This window comes from Ascaphus truei, chromosome 4, assembly GCF_040206685.1.
Source record: "Ascaphus truei isolate aAscTru1 chromosome 4, aAscTru1.hap1, whole genome shotgun sequence".
Classification (NCBI taxonomy): Eukaryota; Metazoa; Chordata; class Amphibia; order Anura; family Ascaphidae; genus Ascaphus; species Ascaphus truei.
In genome coordinates this window covers 112,152,507-112,176,907 of record NC_134486.1, presented here as the reverse complement: position 1 = coordinate 112,176,907, position 24,401 = coordinate 112,152,507, and the positions used below count along the sequence as shown (strand labels likewise).

Genomic DNA, 24,401 nt, shown 5'->3' with positions numbered 1-24,401 from the left:
ACCCCACCCACTTCTATCTAACATTCTCTCAACATTCCACTCATCTTTCTCCCACACACACTAGAACTCCTCAACGCTCCTCTTGACCTAAATTCCGCCAACACTTCTTCGGCCCTTACTCCCACAAAATCTTGACCCATTCTTCCTGCCACCGACACTCCCCCTAGCCCTCTGAGTTTCATCGGCTGTCATGCAGAACTTTGTGAAGGATCCCTTTTTTGGTGTGGCTTCTCATACTGCTACAGTATTTGTTCCTTTCTGCCAGCGTGCAGATCACACGTGCGTCAGGAAAGGAACAAGAAACAATGCAAAACATTGGCAGGGAGAGGGGTGGGGGGGAGTGTGCGTGAGAGGTGACAGTGTGTCTTCAGATGTGTCCCTCATGTCCACTGTCACTGCATAGCCCGGTATGAACAAGTGTGCATTTCATTGCAATAAAATCAGGATAATGAAAATGATGTGAACAGAACTTGCAGATGTCATTTTTACGATACCTGTGTGTTTTCCACCTTTTTGATTGGCCAGCTGACAATCTGTGCAGAAACATTGGTGTGTCCACCAGTAAGCGGATTAATTGGTCGAGTTTTCAGACGTTGTTGTTCTTGCACAGTGGGGGAATCCAACTGCAGGTGCCTGAAATAATCGCATCTCAGTGAGCCATGTTCCATTAGTAACCAAACCCCTGCAGTGTCAATCAAACATTCGATTTGTGGCAACAATAGTTTTTAACCCCCTTGCTGCCAGAGGGGTAAAGACTTCAAAAGAAAAATGTGTGAATGTTTTTTTTCTTTGAAAGCTAATTATTGTTGCTTGCCATTTCGCTTAAATTAGCTCTCCACTTTGCTCACCATAAAAGATCAATGTCTCCTTGCTTTTTACCATTGCAAAGTCTTTTTGCCGCTGTTCTCCACAATCTTCTACCTTTTTTTTCCTTCTGTGATATAATACTGGAGATATCAGTTGATGCAACTTTGCCTTCCGACGTATGTGGTTAAATCGGCAGTGCTGCCATATAGGATAGAAACTGGGGCGTCCCTTCACCTGAACCAGGCTAGTTTCTGTTCAGGGGACCCCCGGTTCCCAAGATACTTTACCGGTATCACTTCCAGTTCAATAGGAAACTGCAACCGATGTCATTCTCGCAATGTGACAGATTTAAATGACTGTTTTGTATTCCCGGGGTGTGACAAATGCCGGTACCTTCACTGCTAAAATCACATTAAATGAAAGGGGGGGGGGGGTGATTGGGCAGCAAAGATTGCTGTTTTAAAGTGGCCGCTGCCATTCACACATTGAGTTTCCCAGGGAAATGAGAAAAGCTGGGTGATTTGTTCCCTTTTCATTGCATTGTCAAGCCAATCATTTGAGTGCAGTCACATTAACATCAATTATTTGAGTTGCAAGAAAGTGAAATAATTGAGCCATGTAACAACGTCTTTTATTGGTAAAGCACGTACAGTTTCCTACATACATGTACTTCGGATCGGCACGTGTGCGGGTTTGTAATCCGAACTTTGCGGATTTCACGTTCAACTCACGTCCAAGCTGAGAATTCCACATCTGAGTCGAAGTTTGTAACAAATTATCGAATGCAAGTGAAATTTGAGCCAAAACACCAAAAAAGCTCATCCTCAATATTTCTTAGGCTTTCATTTTTGTTTGTATTTTTAATTGATTTTTTGGTGAGGGTTTAAAAAAAAAATGAAATAAACTAAGAACAATTTTTTCAAAAATCAAACTTTGGCGGAACCAAAACATGAAAGATTTCTAGAACCGAAACCCCATCCTTAATGTGTACGCATTTGCACTGATGTTTTCATATGCAGTAGCACTATCCATGCACTTTACAGGGTAGACTTCAGAATAAATGAAGTTAGTCGTTTTTCAAATTTAGACAGAAAAGTCCAAATCTGAGCTGCAGAACAGTGAGTAGTACCGTGTGACATGTACCACACATGCTGCTTAAATTGGCTAGTTAGGGGCCCAGACTGAATCTAATTTAGGAAGCAGAGCTGCAGTTGTAACGAGTGCGGCTTCTATTATCTCTCATTTTTAGAAATGTCACCACTCTGGACGGTTTTACAAGTTCCCGAGAAAAGGGATTTTTACATTAATATATTTCTCTAGGAAAAGGCGTATTTTTACGGGGATATATATACAGTATATATTCATTTTTAATTTATTTTTTTTAAATTTTAAACCAACTAAGCGTAACTTCACTTTTAAAGAGATCTCAAATGCCCCTAAAAGATGTTCTAGTAAAGGTAATTGTGCTGCAAGAGATGGTTCTCTTTAGCTTATGCAAATCATTGTTTTACCAATACGCTCTCTTTCTCTTTCAGCCTCCAGTTGTAGTTCCTCACAGGATTCACTCAACAAGCCGGAGTGTGAGAGAAGAAAAAACACGCTCTGAAATCAACTGTAAGGAGTTTGTATGCTAGAGTACTTTGTAACTCCTTCGCTGCCAGAGAAGCCAGCCATGCATTGCCCTGCATGTTGTTCTATTGCCCTGCATGTTGTTCTATTGCCCTGCATGTTGTTCTATTGCCCTGCATGTTGTTCTATTGCCCTGCATGTTGTTCTATTGCCCTGCATGTTGTTCTATTGCCCTGCATGTTGTTCTATTGCACCGCGTGTTGTTACATTGCACCGTGTGTTGTTACATTGCACAGCATGTTAATATTTTGCACTGTATATTATTTTTGTTGCAATGCATTGCTGGACCAATTTGGCGTCACATGGGGTTTTTAATGTTCAGCCCAATGTTCATGTTTTAATGAACTGTTTACAGACCCACTATTATAGTCGGTCTCATCGTTTTTCGGACCACTTGGAATGAAAGGTGGAGACGGGAGACACAGCGTGTTGACATTGAAATGATTACGTCTATACTTCCAGCCCCAAATCTTCAGGCAAATTCCAGAGGAATCTGAAGTGTTGCTTCCTGCTTTGTTTTAGCCCTTCCCTGACTAAGCAGCAATGGAATCTATATATCTAGGTTTCATTTTCTTTAAATACATTAAAGAACAATCTCTTGTAAGGTGGAAACATAATTGGTACATAGGTGTATTATTTTCCTGGGGGCTCGATGACCTACCACTTGCCCCCCTTTTGTGGTCCAAAATGATCATAGTAGATCAAGGTCACGGCAGCCAATAGGCTTAAATTAGCAGCGCCCAGATCTATTTTATTGCGGTCTCATACCATCACAGGAAGAGTAAAAAAAAATAAGTGAAAAAGCACAAAAAGTGGCAAAACGTCAGAAAAACAAACTCCGCCACGTTGCGTAGCCTTAATAGACATTCTTGAGCTTTTTCACAGTTTTTTGGTTCCTCGTGATGGTATGAGACCACATTAAGGTATATCTATGCAGTGAAGATTTGCGCCTATGGGGTTCCGTGATTGACCTTGATCTACTCGGATGAATAATTTGGAATGGCAGAAATTATGGCCCATATTTACTGAGCAGTGCTATTCTATAAGACACCTTCTGGCCCTGGAAGACAACCTTGCAGCTCATTAACTTGAATGGGCCAGAAGGTATCTCTCAGCGCCAGGTGGTGTGTGGTGAAATAGCACCGCTTACTAAACACAGTCCGGTATGTGTTCATTTTTGCTTACCACGAAAGCAACACTGCAGGCTTCATCTCAATCAAGTTAATGTTGCATTTGAATAGAATTTGACTAACCTCGGTACAGTGTATACTTGCTGCTTGGGTCTGTGTGACTGCAAATATGAGTTGTGGGTGGCTTTTCCAGACAAAGGTTAGGCTTCTTTTTACCCTGCTCTTTCCTCCCCTTCATGCTCTTGGTTATGGGTAAGGACTCGGTTAAGGACTCATTAAAGCTGCAGTTCAAGCTCCCGTTTTTTTTTTTTTAGTTTTTTTTTTAAATTCAATAGTGGGCAATTTCTACTTACCTAAAGAACTGCATAGCTGCCGGTCAAATCGTTCTCCGTCTATTGATCGGCAAAGTTTGGCGACATCTTTAAATATGGGGAATGTAAATGGTTGCTATAGGAACAGGCATGCTTGTTAAAATAGAATACAAGAAAATTGGTCTTTCAAAGTGGTTTTTTTAAAACAGAAAATGCTAAAAGTATTTGTTCTTACTGCAGAACTGATTTATTTAAAACAAAACACATGCAGGATATTGCTTGAACTGCAGCTTTAAGGCAGCATTTCACCCAATACATGGCTCAGTAGGGGCCTCTGGGCCAAAGCACTGACTTGTTACCAATGGAATACCTCCCGTTTCCCATTTAGAAATATAGCCAGAGTTTCCCAGTGCAATGGGGAATCAAATTAGCATCCGGCAGTGACACTGCTATTAGACCAGTGACGGTGGAAGATGTGGATATGACACGATGAATGGGTTTTGTGGTTGGCACTAGAGCTTTCGAGATGTGTTTTTGCTGAGCTGGGGAACCACACCATGTACACCTGAGCAATAAGTAAATAAGCAAATAGGAAATAATACTCTGTCTAGATGGAGAGTGGTTGTTGAGATGGGGCAGTGGAAAGGTAATGTAGCAGTGGCTTAACTATTTTATTTTAAATGGTGTGTGTGTCTCCCTAGTTTTAAAGCAAAACACATTTTAAGTATGCAATCCATGCTGGTCCACTAAAAAAGAAAGAAAAAAAAACAATTTGGTGCCTTTTCAATGAAACTGCTCGTCCCACTATTGAGCCCTGTTTTTGTGCGTTTTGTGCCAATTCCCATTCCTTGAACACAGCCATGGGGGGAAAAACGATCATGGAGATGGAGTAAAATGGCTGCCAGGGAATACATTGGAAACTACACAAGCCAAACTGGAAAAAAAGATATTTATAAATATAGCAGCGCTGTATCCTAGTGTGAACAGAATGTGGGGGTCGCTGCTATAAAATAATATACCAGCATGAGGAAGCAATGCTAGAGTTATATTAAGCTTAAATAAAACTGCAGGTCCTACATTTTTCTCTTTCACTCCTAGTTGGACAAGTGAAGTTTGATCCACCAATGAGAAAGGAGACAGAGCCACATCACGAGCTGGTGAGTAAACCTGGGTTCTCCTTTAAAAACACAACTAGTGTTGGCAAGGTCCCAAGTGTTTGATTCACGTTATATCACCATAACGACACCACAACGCATCACAAATAAAACCAAAAACCATGGCTCACACAAGCAATGTAGGGAGACAATTGGTGACGGATTTAATTGAATAGGAAGTTGAAAGAAGTGAAAAAGTTTTGTCATAGGGACTGCGCTATTAATCTTTCACCAAACACCGGATATAATCTCCACTAAATATCTCCCCCTGTCTCTTTCTGCCTTTCAAGATCTCCTTTTTTTTCCTGGTTTTGTTCTCTTAAAAGATAAGAAATCAGATAAGAGGAAAGTCAGGCAGAATGTGCGTATTTTATTGTTATTTTATTTTATACTAACCCATCTTTCTTTTTAACGAACTTATTTTAAAGTCTGTATATTTGAGAAAGCCACGGCGGTTCCATTTTAGGCAGCTTTGCAATGCTGACAAATAACATTGTTGGGCAACGAAGCAAATTAGCGAGTAACTTGTTTTCTTGAAATCCACACCACTATATATAACATGCCCTGCAGACCGATGCGTGCCTGTCCTAGAAGCAAACTAGACATGGTTTCGTTTTGGTCAGGGGTGACCAACTCCAGTCCTCAAGGGCCACCAACAGGTCATGTGTTAAGGATATCCCTGCTTGAGGACAGGTGGTTCAATCAGTATCATTGATTGAGCCGCCTGTGCTGGAGCCGGGATATCCTTAACCCCTGACCTATTGGTGACCCTTGAGGACTGGAGTTGGCCACCCCTGATTTAGGTCATATTTGTATGCTATTGCTCTATTTCTGTAGACCTGCCTTCTGCTGTCCGGACAAACAGCAGCAAGTTCAGTATGAATGTTGAGTCTCCTCTCGCCCCAGCTGCTTGCTTCTGTTTTCTTTTGCCTGCTTTGAGGTCACTTGTGGCAGGTTCTGCCTGCAAGTGGCATTTCCCCTTGTGTATGTGCAGCTATGTATCGCGCTGTAAATAACTTGGGTTTTCTCGGTCTATGTCTGCTAAACAGCTCGACAGGGACGATTTTTTGGACAGTGCAGAAGAACTATACTACACTGCAAGATCTAATCTGGTATTTTCCACCTTCTCATTTTCTTTGTCCGCCATGGTACTGTGTCTTCATTAGAGATGGGCGAACCAGTCCCAATCTGTTTCCCAGGTTTTTTAGACCAAATCGCCCCCCCCCCCACCCCTCGGATATACTCTGAGTGAGGATTTTTAACAATCCCGACCACGGATTATTAATCGCCCATGTGGATGGTCAGTGATGGAAAAAAAAATATCAGAAAAAAGACAGATCGCCCTTTTTGAGACTGAGAGGCAGACCAAAGGAACCGGCCAATCCAACGCGGATCCAAATCCGCCCCAAAATTCGCCCATCTCTAGTCCTCATCCCTCTTGCTTCCAAAAGCCTGAATGTTACTCCTATGTCTTCGACTATGAAATCTTAGATCAGTTTCTCAGTTAATGTTATGATACTTCACCAGTACGTGTATTTTCTGTGCAATATTCAAATACTTGTACTAGTGCTGTGTGGGTATTTGCTTTGGCATTTGTTTCAATCAGTCCACGTAAAATAAGTTTTCGATCCAGACTTCATATATTTCATTATGCCTTTTTCCCCCCACTATTTGCTGTTATTGGTGCGTTCCCCATTACCTGTGGTGACAAAAAAATAAACACATACGAACTGTCCCATATCCGATCTGGATCATTTTAGGACAGGATTTCTGCTTCAAGTACAAGTAATGAGGCCACTTTGAGGGCAAGCACATAATGACTCGTATTTCTAAGCAGTGCCATACCAGAAAACACATTTGGGCTCATTCACACGAGTGCGCTGTAAGTTGTCTTCTGGCGCCGGAAAGTGTCTAATGACAGCACCGCCAATATGCATTTTGTTTAGGGACGTATTCGCTTGTTTGTTTAAATAAATAGTCCGTAAACACGATGTTGGGAACGTTTATGGATGAGACTTGTAAATGCACCAGGATGCACCAGGATTTTATAGCTTACAGGTCAGAACTTAGTTACTAAACCCTCTTCTTGGGGGAACCCAACCAGGTTATGTTTTGGCTGCGGTTCCTTCAGAAGAGAGGTGGGAAACATCTTTGCTGGCAGAAGGGCAGCAACACTCTAGGCCAATGGTGTCCAACCCCAACCCTCTCTAATAGCGGGTCTTAGATCAGATGCATTCTAAGGATCCCCAACCCTCTCTAATAGCGCGTCTGAGATCAGATGCATTATAAAGATCCCCAACCCTCTCCAATGGCGCGTCTGAAATCAGATGCATTGTAAGGAACCCCAACCCTCTCTAATAGCGCGTCTGAGACCAGATGCATTGTAAGGATTCCCAACCCTCTCCAATAGCGCGTCTGAGATCAGATGCATTGTAAGGGAACCCCAACCCTCTCTAATAGCGCGTCTGAGACCAGATGCATTGTAAGGAACCCCAACCCTCTCTAATAGCGTCTGAGATCAGATGCATTGTAAGGAACCCCAACCCTCTCTAATAGCGCGCCTGAGATCAGATGCATTGTAAATTCTTCTGTATTTGGTACAATTTTCAAATGACCTCAAAATTACAGGAAAACATTAAGGGGTCATCAGGGAACACAAGAGTTCCTAGGAAACCCGGTTGAAAAACACTGAGCTAGGCTGTAGTGCTCTGCGGCCTCACAATTAAGAGGTTTAAGTGAAAAGATAAAAGGACTCGGTCAGACGTTGCCTGTGTTGCTAAGATTAAATTCCTCTTGAAAAGAAGGTTCTCTCATTTCTCCTTCTTCACGTGCTGCTCTAAGTCACTAAATCTGTACACGTAGTTTTTCCATGTATTGTGATTTTGCAAAACGCCGCTCACACTGTTGCCTGTTGGCCCTTTATAAATAAAATGATACAGACATGCATTGCACTGCTCCACTTCTATATAGTGGGGCTGGGTGCAGCCTCACATTTGTCCTTTTGAGCCTGCAGATCCCACTTTAAGTAGCACTGACAGATGTCATGTCCATGAAAATGTCAGATAAGATGTGAATAGCAGGGTGGCAGCTGAACAACCTCTCACATTTGCAGGATTTTCCCTTTGTTCCTTATCATTTTCCCTGTCGCAGCTCTTGAATTAAATTGTGACAAACAACCAAAGTTTCAAAGAGACGTATTTGAGCCTGTTTCCAATACAGGCCTTTTTTTCCCAGCTGGTACAAATATGTAAGTCAAAATGCTTTTAATATTGCACTGTTGCTGTGACCAGGAGGCGTTTATGTGCATTACCCAGGTAATTATGCTGAAGGCCACAGAGAGAATGGCAGGTGGACATACATGAGGTAGAATGAAGCGAAATACCATACGCTGATTAATTGATTCCTGCCCACTGACCAAGAATTAACATGAACATGTTTGACCTCAGAGGAATTTTCGCCTGTCATCTTAATTGGAGGCTGGCTACAGATGGGTTCTGCTCAGTCAATGGTTATATGAAATACCAAGTCAGTGTTTTTCAACAGGGGTTCCTAGGAACCCTTGTGTTCCCCGAGCATTCCCAAATGGTTCCCTGCAATTTTCAGGTCATTTGAACATTGTACAAAATACAGAAGAATTTTCAGTGCATCTGATCTCAGCCGCGCTGTTAGAGAAGGTTGGGGTTCCTTACAATGCATCTGATCTCAGATGCGCTATTAGAGAGGGTTGGGGTTCCTTACAATGCATCTGATCTCAGACACGCTATTAGAGAGGGTTGGGGTTCCTTACAATGTATCTGATCTCAGACGCGCTATTAGAGTGGGTTGGGGTTCCTTACAATGTATCTGATCTCAGACACGCTATTAGAGAAGGTTGGGGTTCCTTACAATGCATCTGATCTGAGATGCGCTATTAGAGAGGGTTGTGGTTCCTTACAATGCATCTGATCTCAGATGCGCTATTAGAGAGGGTTGGGGTTCCTTACAATGCATCTGATCTCAGACACGCTATTAGAGAGGTTGGGGTTCCTTACAATGTATCTGATCTCAGACGCGCTATTAGAGTGGGTTGTGGTTCCTTACAATGCATCTGATCTGAGATGCGCTATTAGAGAGGGTTGGGGTTCTTTAGACCGAGCTCATGGTGGCATCGCTACGTGCATGTGCTTGCATTCACGCGTACTTCTGGGACCCTTACCTGATTGCCTATGGTAGTTCCTCAAGTGCCCGCGGCGCTGCAGCATTTTGCCGCCACAACTCCAATTGAGATTTTGGGCTGCAGTCACGACAGTGGTCACGTGAGCTGGGTCAGGCAATGAGGGCGAGCCAGCTCTGTGGCGCGTCCGTGACGTGTTCACACGCCCCCACCACACCCACGATCGCCTCGTCAATCTTCTGCAGCTAGCACACACATTGCTGGGGTTGCAGGAGTGCGCCCGCGCCACAACCATGAGCTCAGTCTTACAATGCATCTGATCTCAGGCGCGCTATTAGAGAGGGTTGGGGTTCCTTACAATGCATCTGATCTCAGACACGCTATTAGAGAGGGTTGGGGTTCCTTACAATGTATCTGATCTCAGACGCGCTATTAGAGAGGGTTGGGGTTCTTACAATGTATCTGATCTCAGGTGCGCTATTAGAGAGGGTTGGGGTTCCTTACAATGCATCTGATCTCAGGCACGCTATTGGAAGAGGGCTGGGGTTCCGCAGAATCTCACAATATAATTATAGGGTTCCTTAACCAATTAAAGGTTGAACTCCACTGATTTAGAGAGGCAATGTTTCTCTCTATTTGGCACAAATATGTTTTCAAAATATGTAACATTAGATAGTATAGTGACTGAAACAGATTCTATTAAAATAATAAAATGCTTCAAAACAATAAGAAAAAATTACCTTGGAGAAAAGTTAAAATCATAAGAGGGAATGTAAGAATAGAAAGTGGGAACATATCCATAAGTGGACAACCTCTGATATTGCTAATGCTGGTCCATCTCATGACTGTTCCACCACACCCTTTGTCAAACAGAGATGACATTACCAATTCTACTCCTTGATATACAGAAAATGATTAGCAACATCCCTGATAATATATACTTATTTAACAGTGCGGCAGAGTTGACCTTTTCTGTACCACAGAGGCATGCAATATAGTGTTAAAATGTATTCCTACCTGATCCCTCCTTCATTGTTGCTTAAGAACAGCAGCTCAGTCTACTCAAGAAAGTTTTGTCTAATCTTATGTTAGACATACATTACAGAGGCTCAATTGTCCTTTCCGTGTAGTACGCATGTCCCCCAAAAAACTGTGTGGAAAACAGTGATGGCCAGATACATTTGGCTAAATAAATCACTCCCCAGTGGTGGGGGTGACAGGACACTTTTGTTTCCAAGTAGACAAATGGTTGTATATATATTTTTTTTTTGTACTGACCATGTACTCAGTGCTGTACATAGGATTTCGCCCCCAAAGAGCTCATAACTTAATTTTGGCACCCAGAGATGGTCAAAGAGAGAGCTGCCAATGGGATTCAAACCAGGTTCGTCTGCTTCAAAAGTGGTAAAAGCAGTAAACTACTATTCTAAGGCCTAAGCACAAGTTTCAAAGGAGACTTTCTGCAGCAGTCACTGAAATCATCAAATTAACTGAATCCCCCCCCCCCCCCCCCCAAAAAAAAGATGCTGCATCAAATCAGACAAAAATAAGTTTGACAAATGTTTGAGTTCTTTATTGCCAGGCAAAGTAATACCTTTCCGCAGCCAATGGTGATCCAGTTTACTTTGTGTATGTCTTGATGTGGAAATAACAAACAACAAAGTCTCAACAAGAGAAAATAAGTCAAAAGAGTGGAAAAGAAAGTAGGCAGCGATGTAGAATGGTACGGGGAAGTTGGGGCGTGATGTGCAGTATAGCAGGCTTCGCCAGTCTTGCCCTCAGTACTTGCAGGTGAGCAAAGACAACACAAGAAAGAGAGAGAGGATCAAGGGCTATGTCTTTTCGTCTCTTCCTGCTGGAAATATGGCACATTTGACAGAACAGTTCATGTCTCAAACTGTAAATTCTGCAGATTTTAGTAAGATATAGGATGTCATGCCAGAGATATGAGCAAATAACGTGGAACCAATACAAATAAATGGCTATATTTCCTTATATTGTTGAATTCCCCCTGTTATTTTCTGTTATATGTACACCTCTCTGAAAAAATGTTACTTATTCGTGTTTATCACTTTTCCTTTTGCATTTTATTTCTTGGTAACCATGTATTATTTGTCTTAACTCTGTGCCCAGGACATACTTGAAAACGAGAGGTAACTCTCAATGTATTACTTCCTGGTAAAATATTTTACTAATAAATAAAATCTTGTGATTTGGAAACAAAACTCAAACAGAATGTTCTGCCTGAAAAAAAGTGTACAACAAACGATAGAAAATAGTTCTGTTTGTTGCTAGCCGCTCTGGGAAGGGGTTAAAAAAAAGATATTTTAGGCATGCATTCCCACTTCCCACATTATTGCTCTGTCATCTACGGCAGTGGTTCTCAAATCCAGTCTTCAAGACTCCCCCCCTCAAGTATTCAGGATATCCTTGCTTCAGCTCAATCAGTGGCTCGGGCCTAGGGTGCCAAGCCTCCCTTTTTGGGAGTAACAAATATCTGAGGCGTGACCTGGGTGTTCGTTACAACGCTGTCATGGATCTCGGTGATTGGGGAACTTGCCGCGTTAAGACGGAGATCAGTATAAGGCTGCGCTTATAGTGCCGGCAAAACAAATGCATTGTCGCCGTCGCGTGCGCTTACAGTACACGCGCTAAAGCGACGGAGCGACAGTGCTACCAGAAATCTGGTAGTCACTGTTATTTTACATTTTCGGCGACTGTCCCCCCCTTGCGGCCAATCGGGAGCTTCTCCGTCCCTCTACCCCGCCCTTTTATGACGTCGCTGGCCTTGCAGCCAGCGACGTCGCTCAAACCTAAACACAGCTTTTGCAAATGGCGACGGGTGATGTCATCGGTCGCGTCGCCGGCACTATATGCGCAGCCTAAGTAGGTCCACGCAATGAGGAGCTTAGCCAGGCTCGCAAACTTTCAAGATGCACCATTGCGGTGGAATGCAAAGGAAAAAGTAATTCTGTCATATATTTTCTTTTATGTATTTATAGTATTGTGTTCTTTTTTTTCTCCTGTGAGGTTTGATCAGTCTGTTATGTGTAATATATCATCAGGAGCTGCATTAGGAGAAGGTCATAACATGGAAGCAGGCTATCGCATCCATCTTCAGCACCATGTCTTTAGGGATATGTAAAACGTGGCTTTCCTGTAACGTATTCATTTGTTTTAGCGGTCTGGCTTATGTGCATGCACAGTCATTTTCAGTTTGTACCATGTGCTTGGGCATTGTTCCTTCTATGCAGAGCAGTCTGGCGAATAGTCTGAAATGTATAAGTGACCAGGGAATATCATTCAAAGTAGTTTTGTTCACATATTTATTGACCAAATTGGCTCAAGACCTACCTGTTTACCCGGGCATTTATTTAACGAACCACAACCTGTCCGGCATTTAATAGCTACAGTGCTGTCCCACTCTGTGTTGTATCTTTCCTCGTGTTTGGTCTTGTTTATAACCTTAAATGTTTCCTTCTTTTTTTCCCTTTTTGTAACCGTGAAGCGCGTTGAGTCCCATTGGGAGAAAAGCGCTATATAAATAAAGTTATTATTATTCAATTGTACCAATATTTGTTTAAAGCTTAGAGTAGTATCAAGTATACATGGTTTACAGTATGTATGTGTACAGATGTAGCAGACGTGATTGCACTCGCTGAAATGACCAGCAGGTGCAATAATGTATTGGCCCCAGACCCCCTTTTCATACACGCCTAATTCAAAGACAATGATGTGTGCTCCCGCTGGTGCGCTGTGTGTGCGCCTCGCTACAAGGTGCCAGTGGGAGCAATATCCTATAGTGGCTACTAATGTTATTGCAATCATCAAATCTGCAGAGTAATATGGGAAGGAATGTCACTGCCATAGCTGAACTCATAAAAAAAAATTGTTCCCATATCCCAAGTCTGCTTTATCGAATTATAATAAGCATTAGGATTTGACACTGAAAGAAATTGGCGATGACGTTTTGAGTAAAATAGTAATGTCTGTTCTGTATGAAAACGGACACGGAGGGGAATTTGAAAAAAAAAATACAGCTCAACCCCCTTCTAAGGCCTCGGACATAGTGCACTGAGCGTCGCTGAGCAGTGCTCTCGCTTGCTGACGCTCGCGCTACCAGGAGCTTTTTGCTGTCCTGACAGAGGAGACAGCAAGCGCGCTTGGGAGGTGGGTATCACTGTGTGTGTGTGTGTGTGTGTGTGTGTGTGTGTGTGTGTGTGTGTGTGTGTGTGTGTGTGTGTGTGTGTGTGTGTGTGTGTGTGTGTGTGTGTGTGAGGGGGGGAGGGGAGGGGGGGAGGTGGTGGGAAGGGGGGGAGGTGGGAGGTGGTGGGAAGGGGGGGAGGTGGTGGGAAGGGGGGGTGGAGGGGGGAGGTGGTTGGAGGGGGAGGTGGTGGGAAGGGGGGTGGAGGAGGTGGGGAGGAGGGGGGAAGGTGGTGGGGAGGAGGGGGAGGAGGGGAGGAGGGGGGGAAGGGGGGGAGAAGGGGGGAGGTGGTGGGAGGAGGGGGGAAGGGGGGGAGAAGGGGGGAGGTGGGTGGGGAGGAGGGGAGAAGGGGGTGGGTGGTGGTGGGGAAGGGGGGGGAGTGGTGGGGAGGGGGGAGGTGGGGGAGGTGGTGGGGGGAAGGGGTGGAGGTGGTGGGGAGGAGGGGGGGAGGTGGTGGGGAGGAGGGGGGAGGGGGGGAGGTGGTGGGGGGGAGGTGGTGGGGAGGAGGGGGGAGGTGGTGGGGAGGAGGGGGGGAGGTGGTGGGGAGGGGGGGGGAGGTGGTGGGGAGGAGGGGGGGGAGGTGGTGGGGAGGAGGTGGGAGGGGGGATGGGGGGAGAGGTGGGGGGATGGGGGGAGAGGTGGTGGGAAGGGGGGAGGGAGGGGTGAGGTGGTGGGAAGGGGGGAGGAGGGGGTGAGGTGGTGGGGAGGAGAGGGAAGGGGGGGAGGTGGTGGGAATGGGGGGGGGAAGTGGGAGGAAGGTGGTGGGAAGGGGGGGAGGTGGTGGGAAGGGGGGCAGGTGGTGCGAAGGGGGGGAGGTGAAGGGGGGTGGGGGGTGGAGGGGAGGGGGAGGGTGGAGGGGAGGTGAAGGGGGGGTGGATGAGAGGTGAAGGGGAGGTGGAGGGGGGTGGAGGGGGGTGAAGGGGAGGTGAAGGGGGGGTGGAGGGGAGGTGAAGGGGGGGTGGAGGGAGGTGAGGGGAGGGGTGGGTGAGGGGAGGTGAAGGCCGCTCACTCACCCGTCCGGCCGCTCACTCACCCGTCCGGCCGCTCCCTCGGCCGTCCGGCCGCTCCCTCAGCCGTCGCCTCCGGCAGCTCGCACGTGGATCTGAGGCGGGAGGCAGCTTGTTGTGGCCGCTCCCCCGCTGTGTCCCGGGCGCTCGCTCCCCCGCTGACTGTAGCGGCGCCGGGGGGGAGGGGGAGGTGAAGGGGGGTGAGGGAGGTGAAGGGGGGTGAGGGGAGGTGAAGGCCGCTCACTCACCCGTCCGGAAGCTCCCACGTGGATCTGAGGCGGGAGGCAGCTTGTTGTGGCCGCTCCCCCGCTGTGTCCCGGGCACTCGCTCCCCCGCTGACTGTAGCGGCGCCGGGGGGCTGAAAGCGCGGGAGACACGGGGAGAGGAGGAGGTGCGCGCGGGTGTGGAGGCTGATGTTCGGGGAGGAAGTGGCGGAGGCTCCGGGACCGGTGGGTATGTGAGCCCCACCCCCGGGTTATACATGCTGCTAATGTACACCCCCCCCCATACTGTGTGTGTGTGTCCCTGTGTGTGTGTGTCCTGTGTGTGTGTGTCCGTGTGTGTGTGTGTGTCCCTGTGTGTGTGTGTGTGTGTGTGTGTGTGTGTGTGTGTGTGTGTCCCTGTGTGTCCTTTGGCCCGTCACTCCACCTCAGGCCAATGAGAGGTGTGCGGGGGCGGGCCAAGGGACCAATCAGATTTCCCCTAGGGACACCGGGCAGGCAGGCAGGCAGGCAGGCATACAGTGCTTTCACTAATATAGTATAAGATATATACACATATATATACATACACACACACACATTATATATACACACACACACACACACACACACACACACAATGCACACACCACACACACACGCATACACACAGATGCACACACACATTATATATACACACACATTATATATACACACATATATATATATATATATACACACACAAATACACATTATATATACACACACATATACTCACACACACATGCACACATACACACACACACACACAATGCACACACAATGCACACACAATGCACACACACACACAGATGCACACATACACACACACATGCATACACATGCACACACACAATGCACACAATGCAAACACACACACACACACACAAGGCCACAATGTGCACACACACACACACACACACACATATGCATACATGCATGCACACACAGACACACACACATGCACACACAGACACACATACACATGCACACACACACATGCACACACACATGCATACACACATGTGCACACAAAGACCACACACACATGCATACACAGACACACACACACATGCACACACAGACACACACACATGCACACATACATACATATGCATACACATACACACACACACACATGCATACACACACACAGATGCACACACACATGCACACACACACACACACATACACATGCACACATACACACACATGCATACACACATATGCACACACCTGCACACATACACACATGCATACACATACACACACACAATGCAAACACACACACACACCCACACACAAGGCACACAATGCACACACAGACACACACACAGGAGACAGGGACCGGAGCAGAAGGGGGGCAGGGACCGGAGCAGAAGGGAGACAGCGATCGGGGCAGGAGGGGGGCAGGGACCGAAGCAAGAAGGGGGACAGCCATCGGGGAATCGCCCTCTTTCCCCCCCCCCTCATACATACACACAACACACACAACACCTTCTCTCTGGCAATGGCGGCTCTGTAGGGAACCGGCTGCAGCCCCATTGGATGGGAGCGGTCACGTGACCGCTCCTCCGCTTCCCCGCGCACCAAATATCAGTTTGGCACTCGGGGAAGAGTTTTCTCCTCCTCAGCGCGCATGAGCAGGGAGAAACTATAGCCGCGCTGATAGCAGATGCAGGGGCGTTCTGCATCTGTTCAGCGCGGCTCAGCACGCCTGAGTGCTCTATGGCCCGGGCCTAACGCTGTGCTTGGGGTCCAAAGAATCACACCGCGCTATAAGCGGGTCGCGTTAGAAATAATGTACAATTAAGTATTTAAGATACCAATAATCGTGTTGTAAAGTATTCATACATACGAAAATTGGGAACCACGCTTGCATCGCATTATAAGCGGCTTCGCGTTGTAACGGATCGCGTTTATAACGGGGTTGAGCTGTAACATCAAAATGTATCAACTGGGAGAAAAATGTCTAAAACAATTCATAACCGCGCCTTGTGGTTCAGAGAAAAATGAGGTGGAATCTTTGGACAAATAATATCCAACTCAGCAACAGACAAATGTTTAAGAAAACATGTAATATGTTAATCTGTTAAGTGAGCAAATCTTATCATAATCACCATTCAGGGAATCCTAAAGAGCAGTGGTTCCAACTGCAACCATTAAGAAGTCCTAACCGGCCAGGTCTGAAGGCTGCTTGAGCACGTGTAGTTCAGTCAAAATGTATTGACCCTCTTGTGCTTGTGTGAGGATAGCATTAAAACTTCGACTGTTAGGGGTCCTTGAGGACTGGAGTTGGGGACCACTGCTATAAAGGGTGATCCCAGCACTTTCAGAAAAGTGTTAACGCGTGAATTCTGTGTTATATGATGTCAGAAGCGCCTGCAATACGAGTTAATATAACTTACAGGGTGGTTGTGGATCTGTCTTTCTATGTTTTCCATACGTTTGCCACATTTGAGGGTGTGAGGTCTGTATGGTTCCTTTAAACTACACATTTTTTAACATACAACATGATGTCAAAATGCATTTCGCAGAATTGTTGGACCTAGTCCATATGTGTCGAATTTCCCTTATAAACAGAAAACACTCCAAAGAGTGAAATAGTATATATGTCTAAGAGCTAATAACACATGGTTCCTTTTCCACTGATTTGGGGGTCCTCTTGTGGGACAGCTAGTCTCGCTGTATATGAATATCGTCATTCTTTTCTGTGCTTCTCTAATATTAAATATATACTGTGTGCAGCCGCTGAGAGAGTAAATTAATTAACATGTTTTGTTAATGATCTGAAGAAAAAGATCAGTGTGAAATTATATATTTAGAACATTTAGAAAGAAAAAAAAACATCTAAACGGGCATTAAACGGGACTAATACCTTTAAGATACCAACATGTTCTAGGGACATATAGGCCTCAAGAACATATGTTAAAAGATTCCCATGTCCTTAATATTTGTCCAAGTAATTCAGTATAACTTTACCGCATTTTCTGTTTTGACTCTTGTTTCCATCATAAAGTATTCCCATTAGAATAAAGGGAACTACCTGTAACTGATGGTTTTATCCTTTTGAGAAGAGGTTTAAGCACGCTGTTTGTGCTTTTTTCAGCCTTGTTATTTTAATTTATGAATGCGGTCAATAAGTCTTTAACTGCAGTACTGTATATGACATCTGCAGGATAATTGCTGGACGCCAGCATGTAAAGTAAAAGATCACTTTTAAATTCAACCTATCAAATCTAGTGTAGTTTGATGAATGAAACAATTTAATGGTTATTATTACTGTTTTGGGATGTTCTCTCTTATCGCTATTTTTTCTTTTACGCTTGCAGGATCTACAGTTAGAGTACGGGCAAGGACCTCAGAGTGGCTACTTTCTCGGTGGAAATAAGTGAGTTACTTTAGATTTTGTAAACACTCAACTTCAGTGCAATATTCTGCAGAGACATAAAAAGTGGATGTAATGCGCCAGGCTTCATATACCTACACACTGAACAGAGCACTAACCTTCTGACGCCCGATCGTTATCCGACTGATGGTGGTTCTAAATAATGTAAATATGCTCCACTCTGGGGAGGGGGGAGAGAGCAAGATGCTGATCCATCTTTTGCTTGTCCTGAACTCCACTAGGCAATACAGTATATAGCAGGAATTTCTCCTCCATCGTCAGACACCACATTATTTTAAAAATAACCTTTTTTTTTTTTTTAAATGGAGTTAAATCATTCCATCTTTTCCAGTGATAGTATATATACATTTAAATTTTTGAAGTACAAATTCATCAGGGGGGTTTTGGGGGTGGAGATGGAAGGGGGGAAACCGGTAAGCAAGGCACCATTAATGCTCAGCTGTTGGTTTTATATTATTTTTCTATGGCATTTGCGTATGAACAATGCATGAGCTTCTATGAGGATAAGTATCTGTCATCTAAATACATATGTTGAACTTGAAGGACATATGCCTTTTTTCGACCTAAACTACTATCTACCTATGTGACTGCCTTTAGAAAGTACCTGCATGTATTACACAACCATATTCTTCAAGACTTCAAATCACAGTTGCAAACATACAATGTTCATGTTGCTCTCGCTTGCATTGGCAAGTCCCTTTCATACACATTCCACTCAGCACTGGGTGCAATTAGTTAAATGATCCCAGTCAAAATACTCTTATTTAAAGGTGCGGTTCCCCCTGCACTTTTTTGTTATTTTTCTTAAAGATGTCTCCAGTTTGCTGTACAAAATGTCGCCTGACACTTTTTGCCCTCACTGTACCTCAAAGGAGGAGATTCACGGAGCGCCCATGTGTGGTATTGCACTGCGATCCGTCGTTCAAACAGTCAATGGCAGTTAACGGGATCACAGTGCCAACTCATCAGCAACTTGTTTACAGTATGAAAACTCCCCTACATATCCACACATCTCACAACAACAACTCTGCGGGTAATACAACTGGATTTGTTTCTTAGTTTGAACCAGAATTATTTTTCTACCTCATCTGCCTTAGATTGTTATCTTGGCTTTTACATCCGTGTAACACTCATGGGATGTCGGGATGGAAGACAGTAGAACCCTCGGAAGCTTATAGCATCAATTGTTAGACCAAATAAAAATAGGTATCACCTAATGCTGAAGTACTCATTTATCTTGTTAGGGAAATGTCGTAGCTGCAGATAGACAAAGGGCACAGGAACAAATCTGCTAGAAATCATTTAGCATATTTGCAGTTGTGGTTTTTTTTTTTACTGTTAATATTCAAAAGAATGGAAAACAAAGATATTGCTTAAGTTACTTAAATACCGTTAATTTCTCACTATCAGAATAGCATTCGGTATCAAAAATAATATATCTAATCGTTATGTATATAAATATATATAATTATTTTGCATATGCCTCAACTATTATTGGAGACCGTGAACATATAAAGCCTATTTACCTATCGGAACACAATGTACTATGCTACATATGTATTTTTACTCCGTAGAAATGGAAATTACAGCTGTGGATGCAACACACCCCTAACTCGACCTGTTAATTATCTTTTCTTGACGAGCAGTATGTGTGAGTGGGTAAAACCGTACTGCAAGCTTTTCTTATATCAAAGTCTGAAAGCATATAATGTAATTGTTAGCGTGGAACTTTGCCATTTAGTGTACTCTGACAATGAAAATACACGGTAGGAATGCAGATCATCAAAAAGTACAGAACACTGGGGAGGGGAGGGAAACAATTCACTCTTTCATCACTAGAAAATTCAGCTGTGTATCAGCCTGCAAGATCCAGTGCCCTTCAGAATTTCCAGAATGGTGGGAGTGAGTCACTGGGGGGAGCCTTTGTATTACTCTGTGGTCATTTGTTTTCAGCAAGTTGATGCCTGGAAGACCAAGCAAAGGAAATGGCGGTTTTCGTTTACCATGTTCTTTACCTACCTTGTTTATGTGTATTTCGGGGTCAGTTGAAAATCGCAGCATGAAGCAGCATGGAAGTAGGCTGGAAAGATACCCGAGGATAAAAGCAGCACCTGTGTCTTTTTTTGCCAGTGAGAATTAGAATTTTGACGGCGTTGAATTTGTAAACCGTCCAGTTTTGTGTTTATTAGGCAATTCTACATCAATACTTGGTTTCATTCTGAAATATTGTCTGTAGCTGGAATATTATACGAGGAGCCCACAACATTTCTCCTGGCTTCAGTTTGTTTCTTTCTATTCACATTTGTGGTGCTTCTTCCTTCCTTCCTTGTAACTCGAAATAGGCCTGCAATAGATTGCCTCCACCACAGTCGATTTAACAAGTATTTAAACCATGTATGTGAATGTAGGAGGCTGACATGACACACACCTGATTAACCCCTTGAGTTCTAAAGGTGCCACGGCACGCCCGATCACGTGACTGGTTCTCCGAAGCCATCACCAATGACTGGCCCGGAGCGCAGAACGCAATCTCCCCTAGAAAAACGAGCAGGAAAGATAATGACGTAGCTACTGCGTCATGGCTAGGGTTGCCAGGGGTCCAGTATTGAACTGGACTGTAGGGTGTATCCCTGGAGGGGACGTGCAGGCAGTGCACTGCTTAGAGGTGCATATAGAAAAAAGATGTGACGATGGCTGGATCAGGTGCAATAAAAATAAGCTACTTTATTGATTTAACAAGACAAACAGGGTTCACATGACGCTGTAGTGGTACTGTAACATTTATTTATAAAAATATTTTACCAGGAAGTAATACATTGAGAGTTACCTCTCGTTTTCAAGTATGTCCTGGCCAAGTATGTTTCGGGCTCCCAGCCCTCTGTCCCTCCGATGACTGCTCGGAGCACAGAATGCCATCTCCCCTAGAAAAACGAGCAGGAAAGATAATGACGTAGCTACTACGTCATGGTTAGGGTTGCCAGGTATCCAGTATTGAACTAGACTGTCCTGTATTTGGACACACTGTCCAGTAAAAAATGAGAGGTAATACTGGACATGTATATGTCCGGTATTACCTCTCTGGACATAGTGACTAATCAGCTTGGGGGGCCGCGGGATTTCCCTGAGCAGGAAGAGAGCAGGGCTGCTGCTAGGGGGCTGGGCTGCATACTCCGTCCTGATAGGCTGCATTACCCAGCAGCAGCCAGTCAGGAGCCTGGGGGTGGGGCCAAGGTGAGGAGGAAACAGCATGGAGCAGAGAGGGTGTGTGTGTGTGTGTGTGTCTCAAGTGCATTGCACCTTTCACAATTGTGTCCAGTATTTTTGGAGAAGCCACCTGACAACCGTAGTCATGGCGCCCAGGGCGGTGCACGACCCGATGACATAGCTACGTCTGAAGGGCACCCAAAAGGTTCAACTTCAGATGACATGCATTGCCTGCCCCATTGTCCTACTGTTAGACTCTGTGCTTTTTCACCATTACATTTTTTTTAAAAAAGAAAAACTAATTCAGTTTGTATTTTGCAGTAAATGTTTGTATATCTTAATGAGTTTTTCCTGCTTGACTAAATATAAGCTTTGTTTGTTGTCATTTTGCTATAAAGGAGTCTTCTGAAATCAGTGGAAGAAGAGCTGCACCAACGGTAAATTCCTTGTCCTTGTCAGTCACCAGTTCCCCTCTGTGCTCTGACTGTGCATTGTTTTGGCTCCAGCTTTGTAATGCTGCTTTGCCTCATTCTCTGTTGTGCAGATGTATTAGAGCTTTCATTGGTGTGAGCTGCATCTGTGCTCGGCAGGAAAACAAAAGCATAGGCAGATATGCCAAACAAAACTCTATACTCTGTAGTAGAAAAGCCCTTAGGCATTGCATGCCATAGTCCTTTCACAGTAGCTGTAGTAATATCACTGAAGCCCACTCAGCCATGGTACCTTGTTCATCTCCCTAGGGGACATGTGGCACATTTAGAAGATGATGATGGGGATGATGATGAATCTAAACAGTAAGTCCTTTTGATATCTCGACTTATTGGGTCTCTGCTTCATGCACATCTTACGGGACTCCATTTGGCCTTAGCTATATGGCATTTGGCATTACATGATTTAAGCCTTTGCACTAACCTTTCCAACTTTCTTCCCTGGTTTTTCAATTGTTAATACTTTACTCAATATCTTATTGCCGGTTCTCTGCTTAAGAGTTTAGTTTCCCAGTAGAGTTTGCATGCAAGTGTATTTATATCTAATTAAACTGTATAGTGGAATTAATTTACAATATTTTTGCGAATCAAAACAATGCTGTGCAACTCAACACACAAAGCATAATGGCATAAAAAGTGATGGGAGTAGTGTTTCCTTTAATACTCAGTCACAGATCTTGCTCTATGGAAATCACCAAGTGAGGTTTTTAATGTCCAAGGTGCCTTTTAAATGTGTATGTCTATGTCGTAGGTTGTGTTCTGTAGCATTGTTGCAGTTGGCCATATGTCCCTTACTGTCTTTCAGTGCTAACGTTCTGGCTTAGCCTGTGCTATCTTCTGTAATTGTTCCAAATGTTTTGTTATAACAATTTATTTGCAAGGTGACGGGGTAATTTGATTGATGAATAACATGCTCACGCCAACACTATTTTTTGTTTCCATATGCTTTTCCTCCGCAGGTTTAATATAAAGTGTCATAGAATAAGTAATGAGAACCCTTCTTGGTTGACTGCCTTTTTTAATCTCATCATGCCACTAGGCGAGTTTTTTGCTATAAGACATGGCAAAGGAGGTTGATATTAATGTGTTCGTGAAGACAGTAAGTTTAAGCCGCAGGAGAGTCTAAGGAACCAGTCAAATATATGTGCTGAGAGCCCAGACGGCAAGCAACTTCCAGCCATACGATAACTTCTAAAGCTCCGGAGCAGTCGCCTGTATATGAAACACAAACTCTCTTTTAATGTAGCATTTTAAACGTACATAAGCAGTGCATTCAAGAGGCTCGTGTATTAAGGATTATGTATGATGTGAAAGCACAGTTCTTTTTTTATAATACCTGATGTACATTTTTGGCCTTCAAGGGCAAGTCGACTTAATTGTCAACTTTGAAAGTCCCCATTGACATAATGTGTGAAGTGCAGGGTTAGGATGGCATCAACAGTGGTATTCTATAATGGCACTTGGTTAACAGGGCAGTTCAACTTAGCGGGTCAATTTTTTTTAAAATTAAAATGACCAGTGTAATTGGCTTCCTTACAAAGATTCAATCACCCCACCCTTAAGGTCACGTGTGAAAAATATATTTAATTAACGGGTCTGGAACACTGGATTTGAGCATAAACTACTTATGGTTTTTTTATGTGACTAATAACTGCACCATACTAGCTGAAAACACGGGAACAAAACTAAGCTCAAAATAATGTTGACTAAATACTGTTTTTTAGTGATCAGATAGTCTGACAAGCATTGTAAAACTCTCTTACAAAGCTATATTTAACCTATTTAACTTGCTACTTACTATCCTTTGTTCACTTTTGTCCTGGGTTACACTGCACTTTCAAAAGGAATATTCTCAGTCTTGTGTTTGTTAACCAAAGCACTTACTGTTCTTAACACCTAAAGCACATAAGTGTTTGCACCTGAGCAACATGGAATCTGAGTTTGTTTTTTACTGCAGATCCAGACCATGTTTTGAAGCTAGCACGTGGGGATACTGAGAAGCTCTAAATATCACTCTGCAAAGTAGAACCCCAGTACAGCATTACAACCCCCTTCTCATATATAATAGAGGTCACCCTATGCAGGATGCTGGGCAGCGCTTCTCGGCACCCAGGTGCTAGGTTCAGAACCTGATTTGATTGTAAAGCAGGGGGGGAAAAAAATGTTTTCATTCAGGGCAAGGGCATTCATGTGCATACAATAGATCTTTAAATTACATTACGTTGCTATTACATTTTAAAGAGCTACTTTAAATGACCTTCTCTGCTTCACATAATGAAGGGCAATGACATTGAATGAAATCAGTTGTCGGATCACTTGTGATGTTTGGAGAAAGTAGAAGGGAGGCGAGTAATTGTAGTCGGTGACCTCACACCTGGGGCGCCCAGTGTAGTTTCCTCCGTGTTTGTTGTGGGAAACTCACCGTGTTACTGTTACTGTGTTTAGTTTGTTTTTTCATGTATGACACTGAAAGGCTGAAGTTCATGGAGATTCATCACTTATCACTGTGGCTCCTGCTTCCTCTACAACAGGGATGAGCAAACTGAGGGGCGCAAGATTTTTTCGGGGGAGGGGGCATGCAGGGGTTACAGAGGCCCCGCGCTCTTCCCCAAGGCATTTCAATTATATGCCGGGGAGCGCGCAAGGCCTCTGTAACTCACACCTTG

The 24,401-nt window shown here is 44.2% G+C and overlaps 1 protein-coding gene across 8 annotated transcripts in view; it reads left to right on the top strand.

The window, feature by feature from the left end:
• Positions 1 to 24,401, top strand: part of MAP4K3 (mitogen-activated protein kinase kinase kinase kinase 3) — a 264,180-nt gene that overhangs the window by 186,943 nt on the left and 52,836 nt on the right. For 2 of the 8 annotated variants that reach the window (XM_075596462.1, XM_075596458.1), the window contains 6 exons: positions 2,343 to 2,421; positions 4,976 to 5,034; positions 6,081 to 6,143; positions 17,967 to 18,025; positions 21,646 to 21,684; positions 21,988 to 22,041. In XM_075596462.1, the coding sequence (XP_075452577.1) occupies positions 2,343 to 2,421; positions 4,976 to 5,034; positions 6,081 to 6,143; positions 17,967 to 18,025; positions 21,646 to 21,684; positions 21,988 to 22,041 (353 nt within the window). The remainder of the gene's footprint in view (positions 1 to 2,342; positions 2,422 to 4,975; positions 5,035 to 6,080; positions 6,144 to 17,966; positions 18,026 to 21,645; positions 21,685 to 21,987; positions 22,042 to 24,401) is intronic. The other 6 variants (XM_075596465.1, XM_075596460.1, XM_075596459.1 and 3 more) reach the window with 5 other exon arrangements.